This window comes from Psittacula echo, assembly GCF_963264785.1.
Source record: "Psittacula echo genome assembly, chromosome: 7".
Taxonomy (NCBI): Eukaryota; Metazoa; Chordata; class Aves; order Psittaciformes; family Psittacidae; genus Psittacula; species Psittacula echo.
This window is the reverse complement of record NC_137740.1, coordinates 49750638-49774164: the sequence shown is the minus strand read 5'-3', so window position 1 is coordinate 49774164 and position 23527 is coordinate 49750638. Positions and strand designations below refer to the sequence as shown.

The 23527-nt window shown below is 39.8% G+C and overlaps 2 protein-coding genes across 15 annotated transcripts in view; one reads left to right on the top strand and one right to left on the bottom strand.

The window, feature by feature from the left end:
- Positions 1 to 23527, top strand: part of GIGYF2 (GRB10 interacting GYF protein 2) — a 76104-nt gene that overhangs the window by 33597 nt on the left and 18980 nt on the right. For 10 of the 14 annotated variants that reach the window (XM_080622545.1, XM_080622546.1, XM_080622539.1 and 7 more), the window contains exons 8-13: positions 13313 to 13492; positions 19319 to 19536; positions 19640 to 19802; positions 19889 to 20089; positions 20564 to 20754; positions 21427 to 21586. In XM_080622545.1, the coding sequence (XP_080478671.1) occupies positions 13313 to 13492; positions 19319 to 19536; positions 19640 to 19802; positions 19889 to 20089; positions 20564 to 20754; positions 21427 to 21586 (1113 nt within the window). The remainder of the gene's footprint in view (positions 1 to 13312; positions 13493 to 19318; positions 19537 to 19639; positions 19803 to 19888; positions 20090 to 20563; positions 20755 to 21426; positions 21587 to 23527) is intronic. The other 4 variants (XM_080622548.1, XM_080622543.1, XM_080622544.1 and 1 more) reach the window with 2 other exon arrangements.
- KCNJ13 (potassium inwardly rectifying channel subfamily J member 13) lies at positions 1052 to 3056 on the bottom strand (the record flags this gene model as incomplete). Its single annotated transcript, XM_080622557.1, has 2 exons — positions 1052 to 1674; positions 2579 to 3056. 2 exons carry the CDS (start codon positions 3054 to 3056, stop codon positions 1052 to 1054), a joined length of 1101 nt encoding a protein of 366 aa, XP_080478683.1.

Sequence of the window (23527 nt, the reverse complement as noted above, 5' to 3'; positions counted from 1 at the left end):
TTCAAATCGCAATAGGTTTATGAGGCACTTAAATACAAAAGTCTCATGGATAGTTTGTTGTAATTTTTTTATTTTAAAATTGATTTAAGTGTCTCAATATTTATGCTGTGTGTACAGGCAAATAGTGGTGATAAAAGCATAAAATTAAATGGATGCAGTTCTAATTCTCATATACATAGTGCATCCTTCTGGGTCAGATCTAACTGAGACAAGCAACGCAAAGGTGAGAACATGTGGAATGTATGGTCCTTTTAAAAAGTGCATTAATTTAAATAGTCTCTTTTCTACAGCTAAATAATTTATTCAGTGTTTCGAAACATGAAAAAAAAAAATCCACTTCAGCATTTGTCATATACATCAAGATTTTTTGATACTGTCTTCATAGACATGTCTTGACATGAGATGTTCTCCTATTTGGCAGAATGAAGAACTACAGTTAGTATTTACAATTTTTCTTAATAAGCACAGCAGGAATGCTTTTCGCTGCCATAAGAGGTTGGCACTACTTTCTGAGAGTGAATTCGACCATCTGAAATCTGATATTATAACTCTGTATCCCCAGAGAGTTAGGAAAACAGAAAACTTAGGATCTTGGATGAACAGAGTTGCTTATACCAGAACTAATATATTGACTGAATGACCTCATATTGGTTTTGACTGACATTTTTCTTTTATACTGTCCATTTTGTCCCAAGCTGGTTAATTATGGCTTTGGTGAGCTTTAGGAGCTTTGAAGTTCTCTCCTTTCAGGGTCAATGCCGTTTTAATCATAGTCTAGTGAATTCAGCAGGTAGTTCTTCTAGTTTCCAAGAATTAGTACTGTGATTCTTGTACCTGACTTTGTCCTGGGTGGTTAATGCAGCCTCTCCGCAGCTTACATGGTCACACTGGTTCTTTTTACTTTGCATATCATGTTGTAATCAAAAGGATGTGAGTAAAAAAAGAAAGATCACTGTAAGATGGCAGGGTAGGCAAGGAAAGAAGGTTGTGAATGGAACCTGAAAGTTTAATGTAATAATTAAAAAAGCACTAAGTTCACAGTCTGTTCTCTCTATTCTGTGAGGCCAGTCTCGGAGAGCTGGAAGCTGTCGACGTGCTGTCCATTGATGCGGATCTCCTTGTCAGTCCTTCTTGGACAATTTGAGTCAGCTGCAGCTGGAAGCTCAGGAATAGTCTTGTCAAAATTTTCCATCTTGATCTGATACTCGCCTTTGGCATTGCGGGCTAGCACGGAGGCGAAGCGATGGTACAGCATGATCTCTGAGGGGAGGTAGGATGTTCTCCTTTGACACATTTCCCCTGTGCCCTCCTGCACAGCTGACAGAAAGATGACCAGCTCAAAGTGGTGAGCAGCTTCTCTTTGGAGGAGGGCAGCCAGGGGGCTGGAGGGAGTGACTGAATGGTAGTAGGTCAGTGGGAAGATGAAAAAAGGACACTCATCTGAAGTAATGCTGTCTAGGTGGAAGTCAATACTAGTTTGGTGCAGCTGCCCGTTCTCTCGTTCTTCGTAAAGTATAGCAGAAATCTGGACACTAGTCAGTGGGCTGGAGCGTGTGTTGGCCACCTGGAACATAAGGTATGGCTTTCCCTCAGTATGTGTCACTACAGCAGAGCGGGTGAAGCGGATGGAGAATGCCCGATTCTTTGGTCGGGCAATCTTGGCCACGAAAGCACCTGCATCATGGAAGAGAACAAACTGAATATGAGCACAGTGCGTGCAGCTTCCAAGGTCTGTGAAACAGAAGCAGGCTTGGGTGGACATAGTCTTTCTAGCCTCAGCCTGCATCTTTGAAAACTGCTAGGCTGGCATCACAGTAAGCCATTTTTGTTTAAAAAGCACAGCTTTCCTAAAATGCTTTTTTTTCTAAACTGTCCATGCCCATGGTAGGGGTTTGGAACTAGGTGATCTTTAAGGTCCTTTCCAATCCAAACCAGTCTGATTCTGTGATGATTCTGTGATTAATGTTTGGAGAGTAAACTTTAGCTGTTGGAAGGGAGATATCTCAGCTTGCCCTGGTTTACTGTAATTGGTAATAAATAGTACTTGATCTTGGTGTGCTACGACTAGGGAAGCTCTTAATGCACAGTAAACTAACCCATGTATTTTTAGTCTTCTGAAATAATTTAAACCTGCAAATTACGTAACTTGAAATGCCTCAGAATAGCTGTGACATCGTAAAAATTTTCATTTCATTGGATACTGAGGAATACTTAAACACGGAGTTAAAGCTCAACTGAAATACTTCAGCTAGACTAAAGCAAACCTTAAAATCAAAACAAATTCCATGGAAGAAGTGTTGAGAGGTAGTAATGTTGAGGTTGATAAGTAGGTATCTGCCACAAACACCATCCAATGAGTAGTGGAAGTCTCAAGTCCGCATCTTGATATTACCTAATTTATGTTGTCTTGTAATGAAAGGTGTTCAGCTTGTAATGCTACATAGCTGAAGTCTCATAATTCTTGTAGTGACTTAATTATTCTTTTGGATATCCATATGATCATTATTTATTTATAGCTCCATTTCTTAAGTCTAATTATTACAGGTATTCTATTTAAAGATTAAATATTAAGGATTACCTGTGATGAAGGCTTCCAGCATAAGCCCCAGGACCATCTGTATTGCAAGTAGTGCAATTGCACTGGGGCAGTCCCCGCTTGGGAACATGGTGCCGTAACCAATTGTGAGTTGTGTCTCCAGTGAGAAAGAGAAAGCAGCTGTAAAACTGGTGATGTACTTGACACATATAGTGTGGTTATCAGGTGGAGCATCATGGTCCAGCTCCAGGTCCCCATTCATCTCAGCTAGTAAATACCAAAGTACTGCAAAGACTAGCCAGTGAATGACAAAAGAAGCAGAAAAGACAAGCATCATCCATCTCCAGCGCATGTCCATTAATATTCCCCATGCATCCCGGAGGTATGCTAGACCTTTTCCTTGGGCACCATCCATCTGGAATGTGCTGTGTCCATCCTTGGTCACCATCCTCAGGTATCTTTGGGTCAGGAGGGGAACGCTGGACTTGGTGTTATTGCTCTCTATCATATTTGTTGTCATCTTCTAAAAAAGAGGAAAAAAGGGAGAAAGTGTGATACAATGCAGCATGTTTGTATTTTGCCTAATGTTCACAGTTTTTGACACATCAGCAGGGGTTGAAATGCTGCAGCCAACAAAGGAGGGCTTATACATTGCAATCCAGAGAAGATTAAGTCAGGAGCCTGGAGAGGAATTTACCACTGTTGTGGTAATACTCTGTTAAAAAAGATTAAGTATAAAAATCTGACTACTTCTCAAATTTTTCCCTGCTTAGTTGCTTAAATTAAACTTTCATACTTTAGCTTCCTAAATTTGCACTTGAGTTGCACGTTCAGGTCTTTGGGGCTGAGTGGGATGGAATTGGACCTACTGTATCTGAAAAGAAACTGACTTTTGTTGGATTATACCAGTTTTTGTAACTTCTTTTTAGCAGAGTTTAAGAGGCTTACTGATGCTGCATTTTGATACTGATGCTTGCACATGTGGGAAGCAAAATGGATACGTTTAGGTGTTTCACATGTTAGGCTCCTTGGTTTACTTCTAAACCTCAAAACTTGCCAAACTTGTCAGAGATGAAGACACTGGCCACTCAAAATCCATATTATAAATACTGAATGTTTAAAGATCACCTTGGATTGATTAAAACTAAACATGGGCTTATGTAAAATAGAGACTTCATAGTGTGTACAGCCTACCTAAAGAAGGTTGTGGTGAAGCTTGTTTGTAGAACAAAAGAGATTTAAAAATATATATGTAAATTCTGCAAATCATAATTATACATGCCAATTTTGCTGGTTTCCTATCAATTATGACCTTTTCTCTGAATTATGACCTTTTTGGTGTATAACACAAGCATACAAACAACCTAGACAAATGGGATTTCCCCCCTGCAAATAGTGCTGGCTTAGTTTTATCTTGAAACATGTTAGATCTAAGGATCCTGAACTTCAGAATGAACTGATGAAAGGTAAAAATCTTTCTTGTAATCTTTGATCCTGTAAACCAGAAGTTTTCATGATTGTTTACTTGATCTTGATACCAAATTCCAGTACTAACAGAACGTTCTCTTTAGCTCTTCTTGTTCTTAATGCATTCTGAATATGATGACATCACAGTGAACATTTAGCTCCATTTTAATTTTCCTTTCCTTCTGTAGGTTCTCAAAACCATCCAGCTCTTTCCTCTGTGCCTTAGTCAAAGGATGTAGAGTAGATGGTGGCCTGAGTAAAATTTGGTGGGTTTTCCCTTCATTTTTATTTTCCAATTCACATTTCCTAGAAGGAGTATTTTAAAACCGCTGTCTGTGCCAAAGAATACAGTGGGCTTACTGAGATTCTCCTGGTAGTAGTACCAGGCTACTGGTACTCTTCTGATCATAGGCTGTTTAGCTTAGAGCCTGACCCTCAGGCTTCACCTGAGTTTGGTCTTCAGTCTGCTGTGTTGCTCTGTAAATGACAGTTTTCAGTCTTGCTGCAATGTTGCCGAATTTACAAGAACTTGGATACAACTTTAAATGCTTCAGGAATGAGATGGTTAGTCAGTTTGTCTGTAGAGCAGAGTCCTTGTGCCAAGATTTAGAAAAGGCCTTCTGGATTCCTTGAGGGAACTGGAAAATGGGGCATCTCTCTTAAAGATGACAGTGATGATGCTCAAAATGAGCTGTGGACTATGCCTTGATTTTGTCAGAATAAGAAATATCCACAAGAACTCCTCCCTTTGCTTGAGTAGAGGAAAATACTTAGAACAAACTGATTCTGGGTGTAAACATGCATTCCTGGAAAAAAAAAACAACTCACCACTAAAACCAGCCAACAACACTAAAACACAAAACCAAAAACCAAAATTAGTGTTTTTGTAAATTCTCATGGTGTTTTGAGGGCAGTGTGTGCTTCATTGCCTCCAAGTAATTTGGGTTAGCGAAACAACCATCCGCTGTTAGGAATGAATCTGATGCTGGCTTATTTGTGACAGAAGCCTTTTCTGTGGTGTTATGTTAAGAGTAAAAGGGAAAACATACTTAATGTGGTACATTCTTCTTGGCTACACTTCCGATCTTCCACACATCAATGCTAAGGTAGCATGCTTGAGTGCCACAGCCTTTACTCAAAGCAAAATGCTATTAGCATTGGAGGGTCTCAGTTTTGTTAAGGAGCTTTTTGGGATGGTGAATAATCTCTTAATGTTGATTTAAAGCTCTGAAGAAATTTAGTCAGTGTTCACAGGTTATTTGGGATCTTTCTATGGGGAGGATCCATTACTGGCAGATTTCAAAGGTACTTCGGAAAGAAAACCTCCATTAACCTCAGCAGCACACTTCGCAGGAGTCCTCTGTCTCTCCTCCTTGAGACTCCCAGCAGGGGATTTTGCCTGCTGAGGTTAACCAGCTTACTGCTCTGGTCTCATTTGAGGTATTTGATAATTCTTTTTTCCCTTGTTTAGGACCGTTTAAAATATTAAGTACCTAAATTGATGGCAGTGATGGTATTGTAAGTGTGTAAGCTTGAGTTCCAAAGCTGCTTTTCTTGCAAAAGCTCTTGATGGCTTTAAGAGCCACAAGTCTTCTTGGGCTTGGAAAAATGGGTAAGAAATTGTGAATAGAGCAATGCAGCTGGTTTAAAGTAAGAGGTGAAAGAACAACTGCCCTGTGAGAAATAGTTTAATTGGGCTGGATGATTAGTCCTCTGTATTCTCAAAGCAGAGTCAACTTGAGAGTAGATGTGACTTTGGATTTATAAGGAATTATCTTCTGTCTACTCCTTTGCTTGCTCACGGTAGCAGAAAAATACCAATCTCTTCTTTCTTTGCTGGTGATAAACTATTGAAGTTTGGACCATCTGGTTTGATCCCATGGCCTGCCTGGTCCTCGTTGTCCCTGCATTAATCCCAGTTTCAAACTATATGTCTTAGGAAAGACATTCAACTTCACAGAGTTCTTATTTTCAAGTCATTGTTTGTTGGAGAATACCCATCTGCACTGCTGAATCCCTACTGTGCTTCTAATCCAGATTTGTCTAATGTAAACTCTTAACCCTCATGTTATGCTGCTTGTCTGGTTTTGCTTTTCATGGTTCTTGACTTGTGAAACTCCTTGTAGCTCTGGGGTGTCCTTCTCCTTCTATCTCCCAGCTGATAGCCCTTGTCTGGAAAGACAGGAACTGTCAGAAATGACTTTTCAAAACCTCCTTTGGCATGTTGACCTGTTTTTATCATGCATTCAGTGTGTCTAATCCTTCCTGTTTCCAGGCTACTGGAAATTAAATTGCTATTACGAGCTCCAGTGTGTATGTCAGTTCTCAGCTCTTATTAAATCTCTGCCATCGTTGTCCTTCATTCTGGCTTCTATCTTCTGCGAGATCTTGTAAGATAAGTCAAGGTAGGATGAGTACTACCTTATTAACTCAAAACCATAGTTTCCCTTTTCCTAGCAGTCAGACAGGTTCTAAACTGACATGGCTTGCTAATGATTTGTGGGGGAAAAAAAAAATCCCAACAAACAGAACTCTTTGCCTTAAAGCTCTAAGATATTGCTTACATTTCTGCAATTCATGATCTAGCACACTGATCTCCCACACTTTGCCTTTTTTCACTGAGATCTTCTTTGTTGTAACATCTCTTAGCTTGCTGCTTTATGCCAACTTGTTGCTTTCCTCTTTTCTTTTGCTTAGCCTTTCTGTTGACAGCAGAAGCGCAGCTGCTAAGACCTGGTCTGGTTGCTGGGGAGCTCATTTACAGAGCTTATTTTCTTTTTGTTTGCTTTCTCAGTTGAAGGCATTTTGACACCTTCGTCCTGTTTATAACTCAGTACAATGCACCTGCAGCCTGAATGTTCAAGGGAGACATTTGCAGTGCAGCCCTACCTGCCCAACTTCTATTCTTTAATAAAATCTGTTCCAACTGACCTTGGAAGGGATTTGAGGCAATTTGTAGTGCACTGCTTCATCATGAGAGCAGCGTAGTCAAGAGGACCTGCTGTTTGCTGGGAGTAACTGCAAAACCTGCTTACAACTCTAGCATAATTCAAAGATCTATTAGAACCCAGGTGGTGCCCTGGGAATGTATACAGTCCCTCTTTACTTGACCTGGGTCTGTGTAACTTCGCACTAGTTTCAAATTCCAACATGAGGTCTGTACTCAAAGCTGGGATCATTCAGATGTTGCAAATGAGAAGGCATAAACAAACTAAGTTTATCACTTTTTAAAAGGTGCTTTCATGCTGTTAAAATCTCTGTATTTTGTTTTTAGATTGAACGGCAATCCTTGAGATGCTCTGACATGAATATTAGGAAATGAAGGGTTGTTTTCAGTATATGTGACTGGATCATGTAATTTACATTAGGGGACAAGGGGACAATCTTAGAAATGTGGGAAGCAATTCAGTTAGAATAACTGCTTCGGTTGAAAGTTTATGCTACAGTTTTTAGTAGGATAGTTAAAATTTCAAACATGTTTGTCCTTCAGGTTTTGTAGCTAATGTGTCATTGAGATGAATGGCAGTAGTTTGACAAAACTGTTTTTTCCAAGCACTCTGCAGAATTAAGGTAACAGTTTTCAGGACTTGTTACACATATAAATCTTGTGAAAGTGGGAACTTTAGTTTGTTGAGCCCAAGTCAATACTTCTCAGAGGAAGCGCCTCTAAGTTCAATGTGTGAGAGCTCATACTTTTGACCTTCTATGACAGTTTACTACAGAATGCACTTAAAAAACCAACCCACCCACCCCCCCCCCCCCCCCCCCCAAAAACAATGCTGCTTATATACTTGATTATTGAGGACATCTGTAATGCTTAATTTTGTGTACAATGTATTTTCACATAGTACAGCATGCTGAAAATACTGTGAGAATCCAAGTGAACCCTAACAGACCAACTAGTCTGGTCACCTTTAAAGAAGCAGAAGAACTTCATTGAGACTTTGCTTAAATGTTGTTTAAGTCTTTAAAATATGCTAGTGAATACTAAATCCTTATAGAGAAACCTAAATGCAAAATTAAGTATTGCTAATGGGGGAATAAATTTGCAGTTGAGGGAGGATTTTATTTGATGTAAAGCTGTAGTAATAGAAGTCTGCTGCCATCCATTTCTTGTGAACTTACTGGTTTTGAAGAGCTGTTCTGCCCTGTGTGATGCAAAATTCCTAATGGCTTGTCTGGAATTATGGGAGTATTCTAGGGACATTGGAGTTCATACTTGATGCCCATGAACAGAGAATGCATTGATTGAAAACAGTTAAGAGTATGAGATGTAATGATAGGTGGTAAAAGCAGACCTGAAGAGATGAAGGTCACTAATTTGCGATGGTACTGAAGTTAAATGCTGAGTTACAATGAATGGAGCAAGAAGGTGAGGATGACTTTTTCGTAACACGTTGCCAGGTAACACCCAGCTAGAGTGGTATTCCTTCTGTTTGTCTTAAAATCTTTCTGAAAAAATACTGCATGATGCCTTTGGTTTTACTCTATATGCTTTTAGAAAATGCTTTTTCAGATGATTACAGCCCTTCTTTTTGAGGTGGGGGGAATCAGAAACCATTTTGTTAAAGATGATACTTAATTTAGTGAACTTTAGAAGGAAAACCATGTGCCCCGGAAACAACTTTGATTTCTTTGATTAAAGAATGGCAGAACAATTTCTAATTGTACAATAAGGAAAAAAAAAAAAAAGAAAAATTATTGTTTTGTGTACTTACCGGTTTCTGAGGGGTTTCTGTGCAGAGGAAGGGGAAGAACCTGGGCTTCAGGAGAAAGGGACTGGGCTGGTCCTTGTGTATTGGTCCCAGCACTGGCAAGAACTTCCCACAAGTGGTTGTTAGAGATTTTTTTCAAAACACTGCCAAAAATCACTTTTAAAATGGGTTTGTATGTCTCATTCCTGTGTTTATAGTGCTGGGGCAGGGGGGGTGGTTTTCATGTGAAGCTGATTTGATTGGTCATTTTGCCTGCAGGGGGGCCGGTTAGCTCTGATCATGTGGAAAAGAATGCTGGTTTGTTAGGAGCATTTCTTTACCCAACACAAATCCTTAGCAGCCAAGGAGAAATCCTCAAACACTTGCTTGGGGAAGGGGTGCATTTCCCCTTGCCACCTTCTTCAAGATAATTTTTTAGGTTCAAATGAGCTTAAAAGTTCCATGTGAAAAGCTGAAAGGGTTGTTGCTGAGCTGTAGCTTAATGCTGGTCAGAAGGTGTAGATCTGGCCACTTCTCTTCCATCTCCACATTGCTCCTTTGTGAAACATGGAATTAATCACAGGGTTTTGCTAATGCCCAAGGATGCAACAATGCAGAATAGGTGGGCTGCTGTTTCTATGCAGTCAGTGAAACCACTTTCACTTCAGCTATTTTCTCTCTTGTCAAATGAGGACAGTTATTTAGGGAAGATGTTTTAGCTGAATGGCTGTGCAGAGTACTCTGTGTGCTACTAAACCAAACTCTGAGGACAGCTTTGTAGTGCAGTAGTATTTCACACTTTTTCTTTTTCTCTTTGGTGAGCTGCTAATGTGAGGGCTTTAATTGAACATCAGATGTAAGAGGATCTGAGAAACAAAGGCTGTGGTTGTTTGCAGTAAAACTACTGAAAGCCTGCTGGGAAAATTTATTAATGTAGACTTTCTTGCTTAGGAAACAAAATCCTCCCTGTTTTTTTCTTCTCTTTCTCTCTTTAACCTTCCCCCAACCCTAAATTGCAAAACATTAATTCTTTGATTCGTTAGTATGGAACATTTTAATACATGTTCAGACACAGCACCGAAAATAGTGGTAGGCATGGTGTGACCTTCAGAGCCAGGGCAAATAATGTAGTCCAGGGGGACTCCCAGCTCTGGCGTAAGCCTGTGGGACAATGTGACTTGCTCCTTCGCCTTTCACTCTGTACTTGAGAAAGTTGAACTTCCGCTACAGGCAGAGCTTTAAAACTTACTTTAAGAAGCCATGTTTTCTTATAAACTGTATTTTGTACTGTAGAATGCACATGGTGTCTGGTCACAGGTTTTCTGATCTGATTCAACTGGATGGATTGAAAATCTAATGTGTTTGTACAGCAGATTGAATAGCTACAGTGTGTGATTTCCAGGTTTGTGTTATGGAACTGAACTCTTGTTAATTCCTTTGAATTTACTATTTCATCCATACTCATGACAGCAGATAGTGGTCAATTGAGCAAAAAAAGTACGGAGTGGTGTTTGATCTGTATGTCATTGAGACCAACTGTTGAGACTGAGATTTGATGGAGAGAGGCAGGCAATGTGAATGTAGAAATGGGCATTGGAGCTTCTGATCTCTGTCAATGACTTTGGTTACAAGTGTGTCACTTCACGATATATATGTTCCTGTGAAGTCCCTAGCGTGTCAAATACTGGCCTAATGAGAAAGTAGTCCTTCTACAGAAACATCATCTTAAGGCCGTTTGTTTTATTCTTTTGTATAATAAGCTACACACCTAGGCAAAGTTATTTGAATTTCTTAAAAACAGTAGCTGCAGTGTTTTTTCTTTTTATCCTCTTCTTGAGGAGTTAATTATGCAGCAGAAAGAAGAGAGCAAAAGTCAAAGCACTTAAAGACTCTTCTAGTTTTTCTCCTCTGTAGAGGAAACAGTATTATTGTCAGTCATCACTTTCCTGTTTACTCTTTACAAACAGTGAGCATGTCATAGGAAGCATGGCCTAACAGCATGGAGAACAGAAGTTATTTGCCATTCTGTTAGTAAGTCCTCTTCCTAAATGTGTTGCACAGGCTACACCCCAGAATTGCAGTCTTGTTCTTCTCAGTCTCCCTTCAGCTCAGTGTTGCACAGCTGTAGGTTTTTTTGGCTGGATACCACTAGGCTCTATCTGAAGTTTTCTGTAAACACCATTGCTGGCTTTGTGACAGACTTGAACAGAGGTGCCCTTTTACTGCTCCTTCTCTTCAGGAAGTCCAGTCAATTAGTCCAAGGCAAAAACCGTAGACTGCATTTTAGGGTTTTTTTTCATCCTTAAAACATGGCCAAATCCTGATTCTCTGACCTAAGTCATTTCTGCTGAAATGAGTGTTCTCAAGTCTAGGAATAGCTTGCAAAGACAGTATACTGGGACTTTGCAAGTTCTGAATTTAGATGCAAGCTGTAGGAGTAGTCCTGTATATGGCTTTGTCATAGTCTTTTTGTCACTTTGTTAGCTTGAATTTTTTTTTTTTTTTTCCTGATCTTTAACCTGTGACCAGTTTATATTTGTAAAGAACCAGTTTTTTGGCTGGTATGTTTAATGTTCAAGGTCAGATATGTTTTGACGCGTACTTTGCAGTCTTTTGAATATTGCTTGCAATGGTGTCCTAGTACCAGAAAACTTCAGTATGTCATGATATACTGCATTGTTTCTCTTAGTTCCACTGAAGTGTGTCATCAGAACAGTCATCTGATGTGACACACTGGAGTGTTGCTGTGTTCAGAAAGATTACAGAATCAAAGCTGATACCATCCTCATAATAATAATAATATCCCTTATAATTGGTTCTTTTGTTTCTTATATTTCTAATGCTGTAGAATTTAAAATCAGAGGAGGGGCAGTAGCCCATCTGAGTCTGGTCCTGGCAAACAGCATCTGATGTTTTGTCACCTGTAGAGATGTGTTTTCCAACTCCAAAGCAGCAAATGAGGATGGCGTTTGCTGCAAGTTCAGAATGCAAACCTAGACTTTGATAGTTCAGTTCTTGGGAGCAAACCCAGCTGTCTCGAGGTCTAAGAAAACTTGAGTTGCCTTGGGCATGCCTGTAACGTGCATATCTGCAGAGGGGCACAGCTATTCAGCGGCCAAGTAGACTTTGCAGTACTTTTTGGAAAAAGTAGAGCAGAGCCTGTGAGCAAGATGGCTTGCCAGTGTTGAAGTGCAGTCTCAGAATCTTAACTGAACTTAATAACAATGGAAAGAAATAACTTCTTTTCCTTAACTGGCGGAGTCTAAAATCTCTAAAATTAATGTTACTGCATGAGTGTCAGGTAATAGCTGTGAATTTTGGTGAAAAGAATAGCTATATCTCTAAAAGTAATACTGTTTATGGTCTCACAATAGCAAATTAACATTTTTCTGTCTGTGACTGTTTTAATGAGGAAACTTGAGTGTCTTGTGCTGCAGAGTAAAAGAAGAAAATCACATTTTTATTTCTTATAGCACTTTAAAAATAAGTTCAGAAAGAATGAGGCATATTCCTTATTGTCTGGGTCTTAGGCTGATCCTGTCTGTTGGACTGCAGCTCTCTTCTGGGTTACTATCTCTGTGTTATTTTACTTTCCGCTGACTCGGCTCTGTAGCTCTGTCTCCTAGTTTTCTATGATACAAAGCCTATCAAAGGAGCAATAATGAGAGGCTTCCCTGCACCTCCTATTATATTTTTCTGTGTGACATTTTTCAGAGATCTAAGATGACAAAAAACCCACCCAAATCCAGTATTCCCCATTATTTCAGTAGTGGTGTATCCATGTCAGGATGAGTCAACAGTGAAAGCCCTCTGTATGTTTAACCTGACTTGTGTATATGTGGATTCTTTTTATTATTCACACCATCCTTTTGTAGCAGTGTTGCTCTTCATTAAGCACTCGAGGATTTTGGTTTATTTTAAATGTAATGTAAATTCAGAACTAAAAGACTATGTCCTGAACTCCTGCTAGACTCATCCTTGGAGCTGCATAGGTGCTTCTCACTCTTAATATGCTGACCTTGGCTCTCCAGAAGATGGATTCATAGGATAATGTGAATACTACTTTGTTTCTCTCCTTTAATGCTTAATCCTATGTTAAATCTTCTGTTTTTCCTAAAACACTGACAGAATGCTGTACATCATATTGGATTAAATATATAGATCTCATTCTTTTCATTACAGAAATAGAAGATGGTTTTGCTTGTGTGAAATGTGTGCCATGTTTAGTTTACTGCGTCCCCATTTTCATTTAGCATGAGACTTTTCATGATACAGCAGTTTATCCCCTCTGCATACTTTGGCTTCCCTTTTATGCTTCCCTGTGTCTCTTAAACTGTTGTCTTTTCCTTCTCTTTCTTACCCATGTGATAATTTCTTGTATGTTTTGCTTTCTTTTGTTTTTTTCCTCTGTCTTTCCATCCTAAGGTACATAGGGATGTGGAGAGATTTCCTAAATATGTCATGTGCTTTCTTCCATGAATTTCTATTCCTCTCCTAGGTTTCTGTCAATGCTTCTAGTGCACTTTTGCCTCTAAAGGAGCGTGATTTCAACCCTTTTGTTTCTAGGTTCCTAAAGACAGGATGGATGTTCACTGGATATGTGTTTTCTTTGCAGTGAGACCAAACTTTGAGGAAGGTGGGACAGCAACAACAGGGAGAAAGCATGAGTTTATACGCTCTGAGAGCGAAAACTGGCGCATCTTCAGGGAGGAACAAAATGGGGAAGATGATGATGGAGGCTGGCGGCTGGCTGGGTCACGGAGGGATGGTGAGAGGTGGCGCCCTCACAGTCCAGGTGAGAGGAGATCTGGAGAAAAATGCAGCCATGGATATAGGGAAAGGGCATGGGGAAGGCAGAGGAAAGGGAGGTGGCGCCTGCTTTCCAGCATTACATTGCTAGAGTTGCAGGAAAAATACAAAGTGGAGCTTGGTATTTGAGTAGTGTGGCTGAAACATATATAAAAATATATATGTGTGCACATATGTATTCTTTAATTTTATTTTTTTCTATTTGGAAAAGATCCTGCTAGCCAGTCATGTTTGTTGTGGGATCTTGGTTTTGGGCATCTTTTGGCTCCAGAAGGCTTCTGGGGAACTAAAGAAGTGTTGTGGCTCTTCTACATCTTCACGTGGGAAGCAAAGAAAGCACGAGATGTTTTTTGGGCTGAGGTGGACAACTTTTTCCCCTCAATTAAAGAAAGCCACGCTTGCTCATACAATAGGTCTACCACCATTTTCAGTGTCACAAAGACTTTCATTACTGTACGGATTGTGAGCAACTGTTATGTCTGTTCCTAGCTATTACCAGAGCTCTATGTATTATTCTAGCCTCAAACAACTGTTAGCTTATACTGAAATTCAGTGGGGAGCCCAAGGCTAGATGTATTTTCAGATGTTTCGGATTTAGAGCAGAGGGCAAATTTTGAGCAATGTAATTTTCCGCAGTGCTTGATCGTAATTGTTCATTAGACACTGCTGCTTTGTTATGTAGTTCACATGTCATCAGGCCAGCTATGATCATATCTCATGGCTGATGTACCTCATGATGTGAACTTCATGAAGTTAAACAAGGCCAAGTGCAAAGTCCTGGATGTGGGTAGAGCAATCTCAAGCACAAATACATGCTGCACAGAGAATGGATTGAGGGCAGCCCTGGGGAAAAGGAGAAGCAGGGGGATTGGAGCTAGTTGAACTTTATAGTTCCTTTCAACCCAAACCTTTCCTTGATACTCAGGAGTGGACTGTTCTGTCAGTACAAGTCTATGTGTTTTATCTTAAAAGGATGCATAGATGGAAAAGTTTGTAAGTTCGTTCATGTAATCTTTTTTGAAAGATGTTCTGTGGAGGGTTTTGAAAACTCATCTTCCATCACAGGAAATATTACTGCTTGTTTCCATTTTAGCTTGTAAGCAATTAAGTTAACTTCACTTACAAATTAGTTTTAGCAGGTGTTCTAAGAATTGTGAGTCTGCAGAGAAGTAACTAATTTTGAGGTAGAGGCTGAGCTGAGTGCTGTCTGTTCTACTGTCTCAACTTCCCTCAGAGCTGTATTTGAAGTCTCCTGTTAGTAGTAGCCACAGGACTATCAAAACGGTTTTAATCATATTCTTGCTTTAAACAAAGACTTTAACTCAAATTGGCACGGCTTAAACAGTTTCTTTATACTTATTCTGGTGTTAGATAATAGTACTGATCATGTGTCCTGCTAAAAAAAGAGATATGTCTTCAGAGTACTGTTATTTCTTCAGCTAGACCTTCCTTTCACTTGGTTTTGCATTCTCCCTACTAGGTTGTTCTCACCCAAAAGGGAAAGAAAACACCAATCAAGCAGCACACAGTTTAGAAGAACATAGCAGTTGTCAGGCTTGAGTTTATTGTCTTCTGCTGTTAAGCAAAGAACACTTTGATTCCCACAGACCACTGTTTTTCCAGCTTTTGAATTATTATTGTTCTTTCAGCTATGTTTGCTGCAGAATGGCTGACCTAAATCTGCTCCTTTTGTGCTTTCTTACTAGGCACAAAGGATCAAGAGGGTGCACTGTGGCTGCTGAAGCAAGCACTCAGTAGTTACATGGATTCTGTGGTCTTTAGCTTAAGTTAACTCCCTTGACATAGTTAAAGGGGTCTGTCATGCATCCACGCTGTTTTTAAACTGTTCTCCTCTCACATGTAAAGTGAGGGATCATCTGAGTATTGGTAGTGAAGAAGCAAATCAGTGAGCCTTCTCCCGAGACAAGCTTAATGCTTCTTTACTTAAATTCACAGGAATGGAAACTTGTCTGGTTTTGCAGCATGAAAACGGGATTATATCACCAGGCTTTTCCAGTCAAGGTTTATGGGGTTTTCTACTTTTTTGACTACTGTCTCTGCATTAGGACTGGAAGCCTGATGAAAAGACATCTTTACTTGGCCTATACAATGGAAAAGTTGTTTTGCTAGTATTTCTGAGTAAATGTGGTATTGCTGCTATTGTAGATGAGAAATAGGATCTTTAGACAGATTAACTATCTGCTAAATAGCTTTAAATTCACTGGTTGCTTCAAAGTTCCTGTGATGGTTTTTTTTGAGGGGTTGGGTTTTTTTATTTTTTTTTTAGTGGGTTTTTGGTGGTGAGTTTTTCGGATCGTTTTGTTTTTTTTTTTTGTTTTTTTAGCCATCTTTTATAATGATTTAATGACTGGTTACCTAAAAAGCTTCGTGTTCCAGTTCTTGCTTTCATACAGTGATTGACGTTCAGATTTGCAGAGCCAAGTCCATTTTATCAGATAAACATATAAAACCTTTTCTGTATCAAAACTAGAGAATTACGTATAGATGCTTTGGGATTTTGGTTTGGGTTTGGTTTTTAAGTATGTAATCTCATATAAATATTTTTTGCTTGCTGCTTTTGTCAAATTCATCTTGGTACATTCCCTTTTCAGGGAGTCAATCAAGTAGGCTTGTTTTTGGGGCGTTGTGTTTTGTGCTTCTTGAGTACCTTAAAGCAGCTAAAATACCCTGAGCAAAGTAAAAATTAGTTACAAAATAAGAGCAAAATAAAAGTAAAAGTTGCATATACAATATATGGCAAAAAAGGATGTGTACTATTCGTTTGCATTTTGCATAGTGTTTAGTATTGTTTCAGTGTACACTGGAAATTTATTCTCTGAAATAGGGAATATAACTCTTAAGAGATAAATAGCTATTAATAATTGAGACTGAAGTATACTTGGATTTCCTGAAGCAGCCAATAGTCCTTTCTTGTAATTAACGATTGCATTATAGGTGAAAGGGCTAAATTCAGCTTATCATAATTTCTTTTACCTTGGGATCATGAGATATATATACATATAACTGATGCCTAATGATACTATAGGGCTGAATTTAAAGCCATGTTTTGTCTTAAGTTTTGTTTAAAAAACTTTAGGTAAGAATTTAAGATTTGTCTTTACTTTTGTGTTGCTTTAAAGAGTGACAGCCCTGTACTTCACACTTGAGCTGCTCACTATACTCTAACTGGGCTTTTGTAAACCTTAGTTGTTATTAAGAAACAAGGGCATGTGTCTGTTCCACGTACCTCTTCTTTTTGATTGTCCACCTAGCTTTGAAAATATGTGAATTATAAAAGGAGGTTTTGTGACTAAATCTTTGCAAGCAGACCATATGGTAAACAAAATCTCTTAAGTTCTTAATTTGAACTATTTGAAGATACCTGGAATTGTAACAAAATACTTAGAATCACCTTCAAAAACCATGTTTCTGGGTCTCACTATGAAGAGCCTGTGCTCCTGGTATTGGGGTGTGAACCATGTATAAATAATCAAGTATAATGTATGATGATGAACCATGTATAATAATCAAGCATAGTCTCAAGATGGTCCCTTTACTGCTGTACAGAAGGTTCTTAATACTGAATTTTCCTCTTTTATGCTAAAGAGAGCTGAAGAAGAGCTGCTCAGCTATTGGTGAGTCCCAGGACAGCAAACAGGCAGAGATGTTAATTTGTTTGTACTCTAATTGCCAGGTTCAGGCCATAGCTCTTTTTTTTTCTCCCATGCATTGGGAAACCTAACACAGACATTGCTTACTGTACTGAGGAGATGCCTGCCTGTAGTTTTAATCAGAAATCCAGCCTGGTTGTCAGCAACCTCTCACACTTAAACCTTGGAAAAAAGCCCTCCAATTCCAAAGGAAGTCCTGGTTTTGATGCTTTGATTTTTCTTATGAGAAGGGGGGATGTAAAGTGAACACTGCTTCTGATGCCATGTCAGTGGAGTTCCAGTGCCAGGCCTCCTCTTTTATGTAGGTAGACTGTGTCCCGCTTAGTTGCGGGTTGCTCCCAGAGATGCTTTTGTTCTTTTAAACTTTAGCAGTATTTTAATGAGATGTTCATATGTCTGACTTGCTTGAAAAGAAAGCCCTTAGAAATCTGCACCTCCTGAATTTGAACCAAGTTGGAGTCCAGAGTGCTGTGGGCAGGGATGCGTGGGGTGTGTTGCAGACATCCTCTTATGAAGAGGATGTGGAACATGACTATTACTTCATAGAATACCAGCTTGGAAGGGACCTTAAGGATCATCTGATCCAACCTTTCTTGTCAAAATCACAGCCTAGACAATGTGGTCCAGCACCCTGTCAAGCTGTTCAGTGTCCAGAAGTGTTCTGGGAGGTCTCTGGAGTGCTTACTCCATTGCTGCATCTTCAGTGAGCCTTTGCCTTTTCTTGCATACTTTTTGGGGAAGTTACTGATGAACAAGAGGTTGACATAACAGGCCTAAGATGTTAAGAACTACTTTAAAGCAGGCAGAAAAGATGGAATAAGAGCAAGCTTACTGTGCCTTGTATCTTTCCTTAATGATGTTAAAAAGATTGCCTCAGAACACTGATTTGACAATTTTGCATACCAAAAATGTCAGTTACTGGTTTCCAAGGCATAACTAGAAGCATGGATTAAGTTATACAGTGGAATTATTTGTAGGTAAGCACATATGGGAAGGCCTGGTTAAAGTCTAACCTTCTGTGTTTCCTTGATGAAATATAACCTTAAAGTTCATACTGCTTCTGGAAGGGGTTTGTTTTAAATTTCCTGCATTTGTGAGACAAAGGTAGATTTTGCATGGTTAATATTAAATACTTAGGGTTGATGTGAAAAACATTCCTTATTCATATGAAGCAAATGGAACAGAGGACACAATTTCTTCTTCTGCTGTGATGGGGTTTTTCTGGTAGCTGTCTGATAAGCAGTGAGACTGCACTGATTGCACAAATTCAGAGACTAAAAAAAGAATTTTTATTTATTTATTTTTTTTTTCCTCCAGAAAACATGCTTAAAAGTTAAGATGCTTTCATTTTTGCCTTGCACCTTTCTGGTAAAGATGGCTTCTATCGGATGGAAAGTTGTTTACCGTCCTTTCACTCCCAATTTGTTTTCCTTAGCAGCAAATTTTTTACAGTTTAAATAGCATGACTGCAGTCAGAGGATTTTAAGGTTGGCTGAATGGAGATGTCTTCTGAATAGATTAGAAAGAAAAGTAAAATAAAACTTGAATTTGGAAAGTTTTCCCTCTCATTTTTTTTCCTTATTATCATTCCAAGTTATGGTATTCCATGGCTAGAAAGTTACTATTCGAGAGTCTTAACAGTGTTTTCAAAGGTATTCAAACAGTTGGCAGTCCATTTTTCATATGTATGCACAGAAGTGTCTCTGGGTGGTATGGTCAGGATGTGACTTTGCAAATTGTTTCAAAGTAAACTTGAAATCTTACAAAGATGCCAGAGAAGGTTTAAGTCAATGATGGCTGGTAAATTTAGTCAGCATCTAGTGTTGCTTGTTCTGTTTTGGTGCTCCAGCATGTTTTAGGTTATGTAGCCCAATTTTCTTAGCCTCATTTGGTTTTTATAATGCTCATAATACAATTTATAATGTGGGGGGATATACAGTGAACAATATTTGAAAGTCTCCTGCTTAAGGCAAAATACTAATTTTCTTTTCCTTGTCCTCCAAAATGCCTGTTCATAGGTGGATTGTACCCTGTAGGGCCTTTCTCTGTCACTCTGTCATCTCTTCACTGACCCCTTCACCCTCCCAAGTAAGCTAATACCCCTGGGACTGTGTTGTAAAGTTGCTTTCCCCCTACCTTAGACGGCCCTCGTTCTGCAGGCTGGCGAGAGCACATGGAGCGGCGGCGGAGGTTTGAGTTCGATTTCCGGGAACGAGATGACGAACGAGGTTATCGACGGGTGCGGTGTGGGAGCGGCAGCATGGATGACGACAGGGACAGTCTCCCTGAGTGGTGCTTAGAAGATGCAGAAGAAGAAATGGGAACATTTGACTCCTCTGGAGCATTTCTGTCTTTAAAGGTGAACAGCTGTCTTGAACAGCTTGAAACAGCCTTTTGTTTGCTTTGAGCAAGTATCCTGTTATGTTGGGAATGGATTATGAATGGTTATGCTGACTTTGTAGAAGGTGCAGAAGGAGCCAATCCCTGAGGAACAGGAGATGGACTTCCGACCTGTGGAGGAAGGTGAAGAAAGATCTGACTCTGAAGGGAGCCACAATGAAGAAGCCAAAGATCATGAGAAGACCACCAAGAAAGAGGGAGAGAAAACAGATAGAGTAGCGGCAGGTAAGGGGAATGTCTTGCACATCTGTTCTATGCTGCAGTGTAGAAGTTCTGTTAATTCAGTTACGTAGAATCATGCAATGTTACAGAAGCAGTGGAAGAAGCAGTCCAAGCGTCTTCACCAGCTGCTAGGTCAGATACCCCACCGAAATCCCAGCCTCCAGACCTGCTGCAGACGAGTCTTTTTGAAAGGAAGGAAGAGTCTTTGCCAGAAAGAACAGAAAAAACAGAGGATAAAGAGAATCGAATGGAGAATACACCACCAGCCAAAATGTCCAGCAGAGGGGAAGGTAATAAACTTGATAAGTAAATTTAGTAAGTTTCCATTACTCATTGTGATTAACTTGGCCTCTTAAGAGGCAAGGACTGGAATATGGAGGCGAAGAGCCAGATTTCACCAGCTGGGTTAAAAATACATGATTTGTTGGACATGCCATCGCAAATGCTTGCAGTGTACAAGTACTTCACTTTGCAACACAGTCTAGAGAAACATCAGCTAGTCATGGATATGCCTTACTGTTGTAGAGCAAATAGTCTGGGTAAATGTATGTGGCCTGGGAACAGGATTACTGGAATATGTGGACTTCTGCAAAATTTGGACTTAAACTGTTCCTTGAAGTTAGGTTGGGTGCCTCTGCTGTAAACAGTATCAGTATAGGAAGATTTGAAAATCATTTTGCTTTGATGCTAATTTTGAGTTGTTTAATGTTTCTCTACAGTAAGCTTTCATTTGTTAGTTCATTATCTCTAACACTTTTCTTTAGATTTGGCTTCAGTTGCTCAACCTTTGCCACAGATTTCTGCAGACACAGCTTCTCCTGCTCATCTTTCTCCTCCTGTTTCCAATTCAAATCCTGCTTTGCGGCCAGTTCAGACATCTGTCACAGCTGCTCCAGGCATGGGCAACATTCCCACTGACCCAGATGATGAAGAGGGCCTCAAACACCTAGAGCAGGTGAGATTTCTCAAATTCCTTTGTTGTTGACAGTCGTGAGACTGGAGGAACTTGAAATGCAAACAAATATTTGAAGCCTATAAAACCAGAAATGCATCTGAAACTTTACACTCCACGATGCATACTTGAAAGCTGCTTTTCTTCCCTCCATTATTATTTTGGAGAGTAATTCAAGCTGAAGTAGTACTTTTCTGAGTAAGGGTACTATACCCACTATTAAAGAGCTAGAGATCCTAGTGCTTATGAGTAGCCTTACCATTTGTCTTGGAAACTATAAAACAATGTGTCAAATAGGTCTTTAAAAAAACCCACAACTAAATACCTAAATGGAGCACAGACTGTGTGCGTGGAAGTTTAGTGACAGCTGGGATGCAGAGTATTTTTCATACTAGTGCTCCTATGAATGTATTATTTTTTCACCGTGATATTGTGTGGGACCTTGTTGGCAAGTGTTCTAAAGCTTTACTTAAGCAGGTCAGCCATGCTTATTCAGGATCCTGACATGGTGGTAGACTGAGCTGAGGGTTTGTGGTACAGTTACATCAGTCCTTGAGTTACTTGTAATTCCTGGTGCCCCTTTGAGCACTGGGTTGTATTTGGCACACTCATTTTCAAATCTGTAAGCACACATCTAACTCTGGTATTCCTTGCTGGTTTTGATGTCTTCTGCAGCAAGCAGAGAAGATGGTGGCATACCTGCAGGATAGTGCCCTTGATGATGAAAGACTAGCAGCAAAAATTCAAGAGCACAGAGCAAAGGGTTCCTCAATGCCGTTATTCCATGAAGCCATGCAGAAGTGGTACTACAAAGATCCACAAGGAGAAATTCAGGGTAGGTCTGTGCCCTTTACACTTCCTCTTTTGTTTCACAGAACTGTTAGAGTTCTTCACATGATTACCTCCAGCAGATACTCATGCATGTTTTTACTAAAGCAGCATAGGGAATGTACCGCTCTAGAACTGGGTTTTGAAAATAGATCTTCTGCCCATCACTACCCGCATCAGCTCAGCATGCCTAATGTCCAGAGTTATCATGGATAAGGTTTGCCATCATTTCCTGTTTCTGTAAATTGAGGTTAGAATGAAACTTGTTTCATCCAATAGTTACTCAGTTTCCAGACAGTAGTTGAAACAAAACAAGAACTTGAATGTTCAGTAGTCCATGAGAAACACTGAAATCAGCTTTCTAGTCTCAGCCTGAAGACATTGAGTATTGAGGGAGGGGCAATTTCTGTAGAATCTAGAGCGAAGAAAAATTTTCACAAGCCAGTGCTTGAGTGTGATCTCAGTTTAATTTGCACTTGCAGCCAGTGCATTAAGTCATATAATACAAACAGTTTCATGCTTGCAGTTTTTGCTAAAGAAATTCCAATTTTTGTGCCATGGAAGTTGGAATATGCCTTTCATGTAGATATTTGCATCTTTGCTTTCAGAAGGTACTTTTGAAGGTCTCGAGGCTCTGTTTTAGCAGTTGTTAGCTGTCTCCCGAAAATGCAATTAAGCAGTGAGTTACATATTTACTGTACTTAGTAGTAGTTGCTAATACTGTTGAGTATGAATGACTTCCTCAGTGATGAGCTCTAGATAGGGTTTGAGGGGATGTTATTTGTGGGATCTGTGCCAGTCTCATCTGCAGGTATGGCACATCTTTAGGGTTTTCTTCTTGCCCTTTTAAGTTTAAAAGGATGTTAACTATAAAGTGTTTGTATTTGCTCAGTGTACTTTAAACTGTGTGTTAGTTGCTGTTGGGTGTTTATTGCTCAGTGACAATCTAAAGCTTTTTTTTTTTTTTTATTAGAGTAAGTGCTTCCTTGAAATGAAAGGAAGGATGGCGAGGCCCTGGCACAGGCTGCCCAGAGAAGCTGTGGCTGCCCCATTCCTGGCAGTGTTCAAGGCCAGGTTGGACGGGGCTTGGAGCAACCTGGTCTAGTGGAAGGTGTCCCTGCCTGTGGCAGGGGGTTGGAACTGGATGAGCTTTAAGGTCCTTCCAACACAAACCATTCCATGATTCAATGAATGTGGCCTCCAAAATTAGACACTACCATGTAATTTTTTTTCTGTGATACCTCTTGTGGTTTCATATTCTCTAGGAGGAATTACGTTCTAAAGATACTTCAGAAAGAGAAGGCAAGAATTTACTGAACATCCTTGCTTTTCAAAAGATATTTTTGCAAAACTTTTTTTTTTATGGTTCTTATGTTAAATATTCTTTAATACTGGCGTTGTGTCCATTAGGATATGTAAATTAGCACAGCAGCCCTCCTTTGAAGGGAATGACCGAAATCTTTGTCAGGAAAAGATGAAGAGAAGGAAAAGTGTAACTCTTTGAGGAAGGAAGGAGAAACTGGCTTCCTCATGATATTAAAAAATGTAATCATCCAAGGTGGATTTGCTTGTCTGCTAAGTTGTAGAAGCAAAACTTCTGTAAAACATGAATTCCTCAGATTTGAAGGCTATAGTTGGAACAGGCTAAGATGGTTCAGTTATCTGTGCGGCGTATGTGGGGAAAGTAGTGCTTGTGCTTTCAGCACTGTCAGCTAGCAGATACTGTTGAGGTCCACACTGAAGTTCCAGTTGTTGTCAGCCTGATGCTGAGCCTGAAGTAGTGAGCTGTGCTGGAAGGCAGGACCACGCTACACACCACTGTGGCTGCTTGGCTTTCATTTCAGAGCTGTCTTGTATCTCTCCAGTACATGGCAAAAGGAGTAATGCACTTTTCATTGAAGGCTGTCTGGGGGAATGCTGTAGCCACTGTAAAGACCTAGTGTGCTAG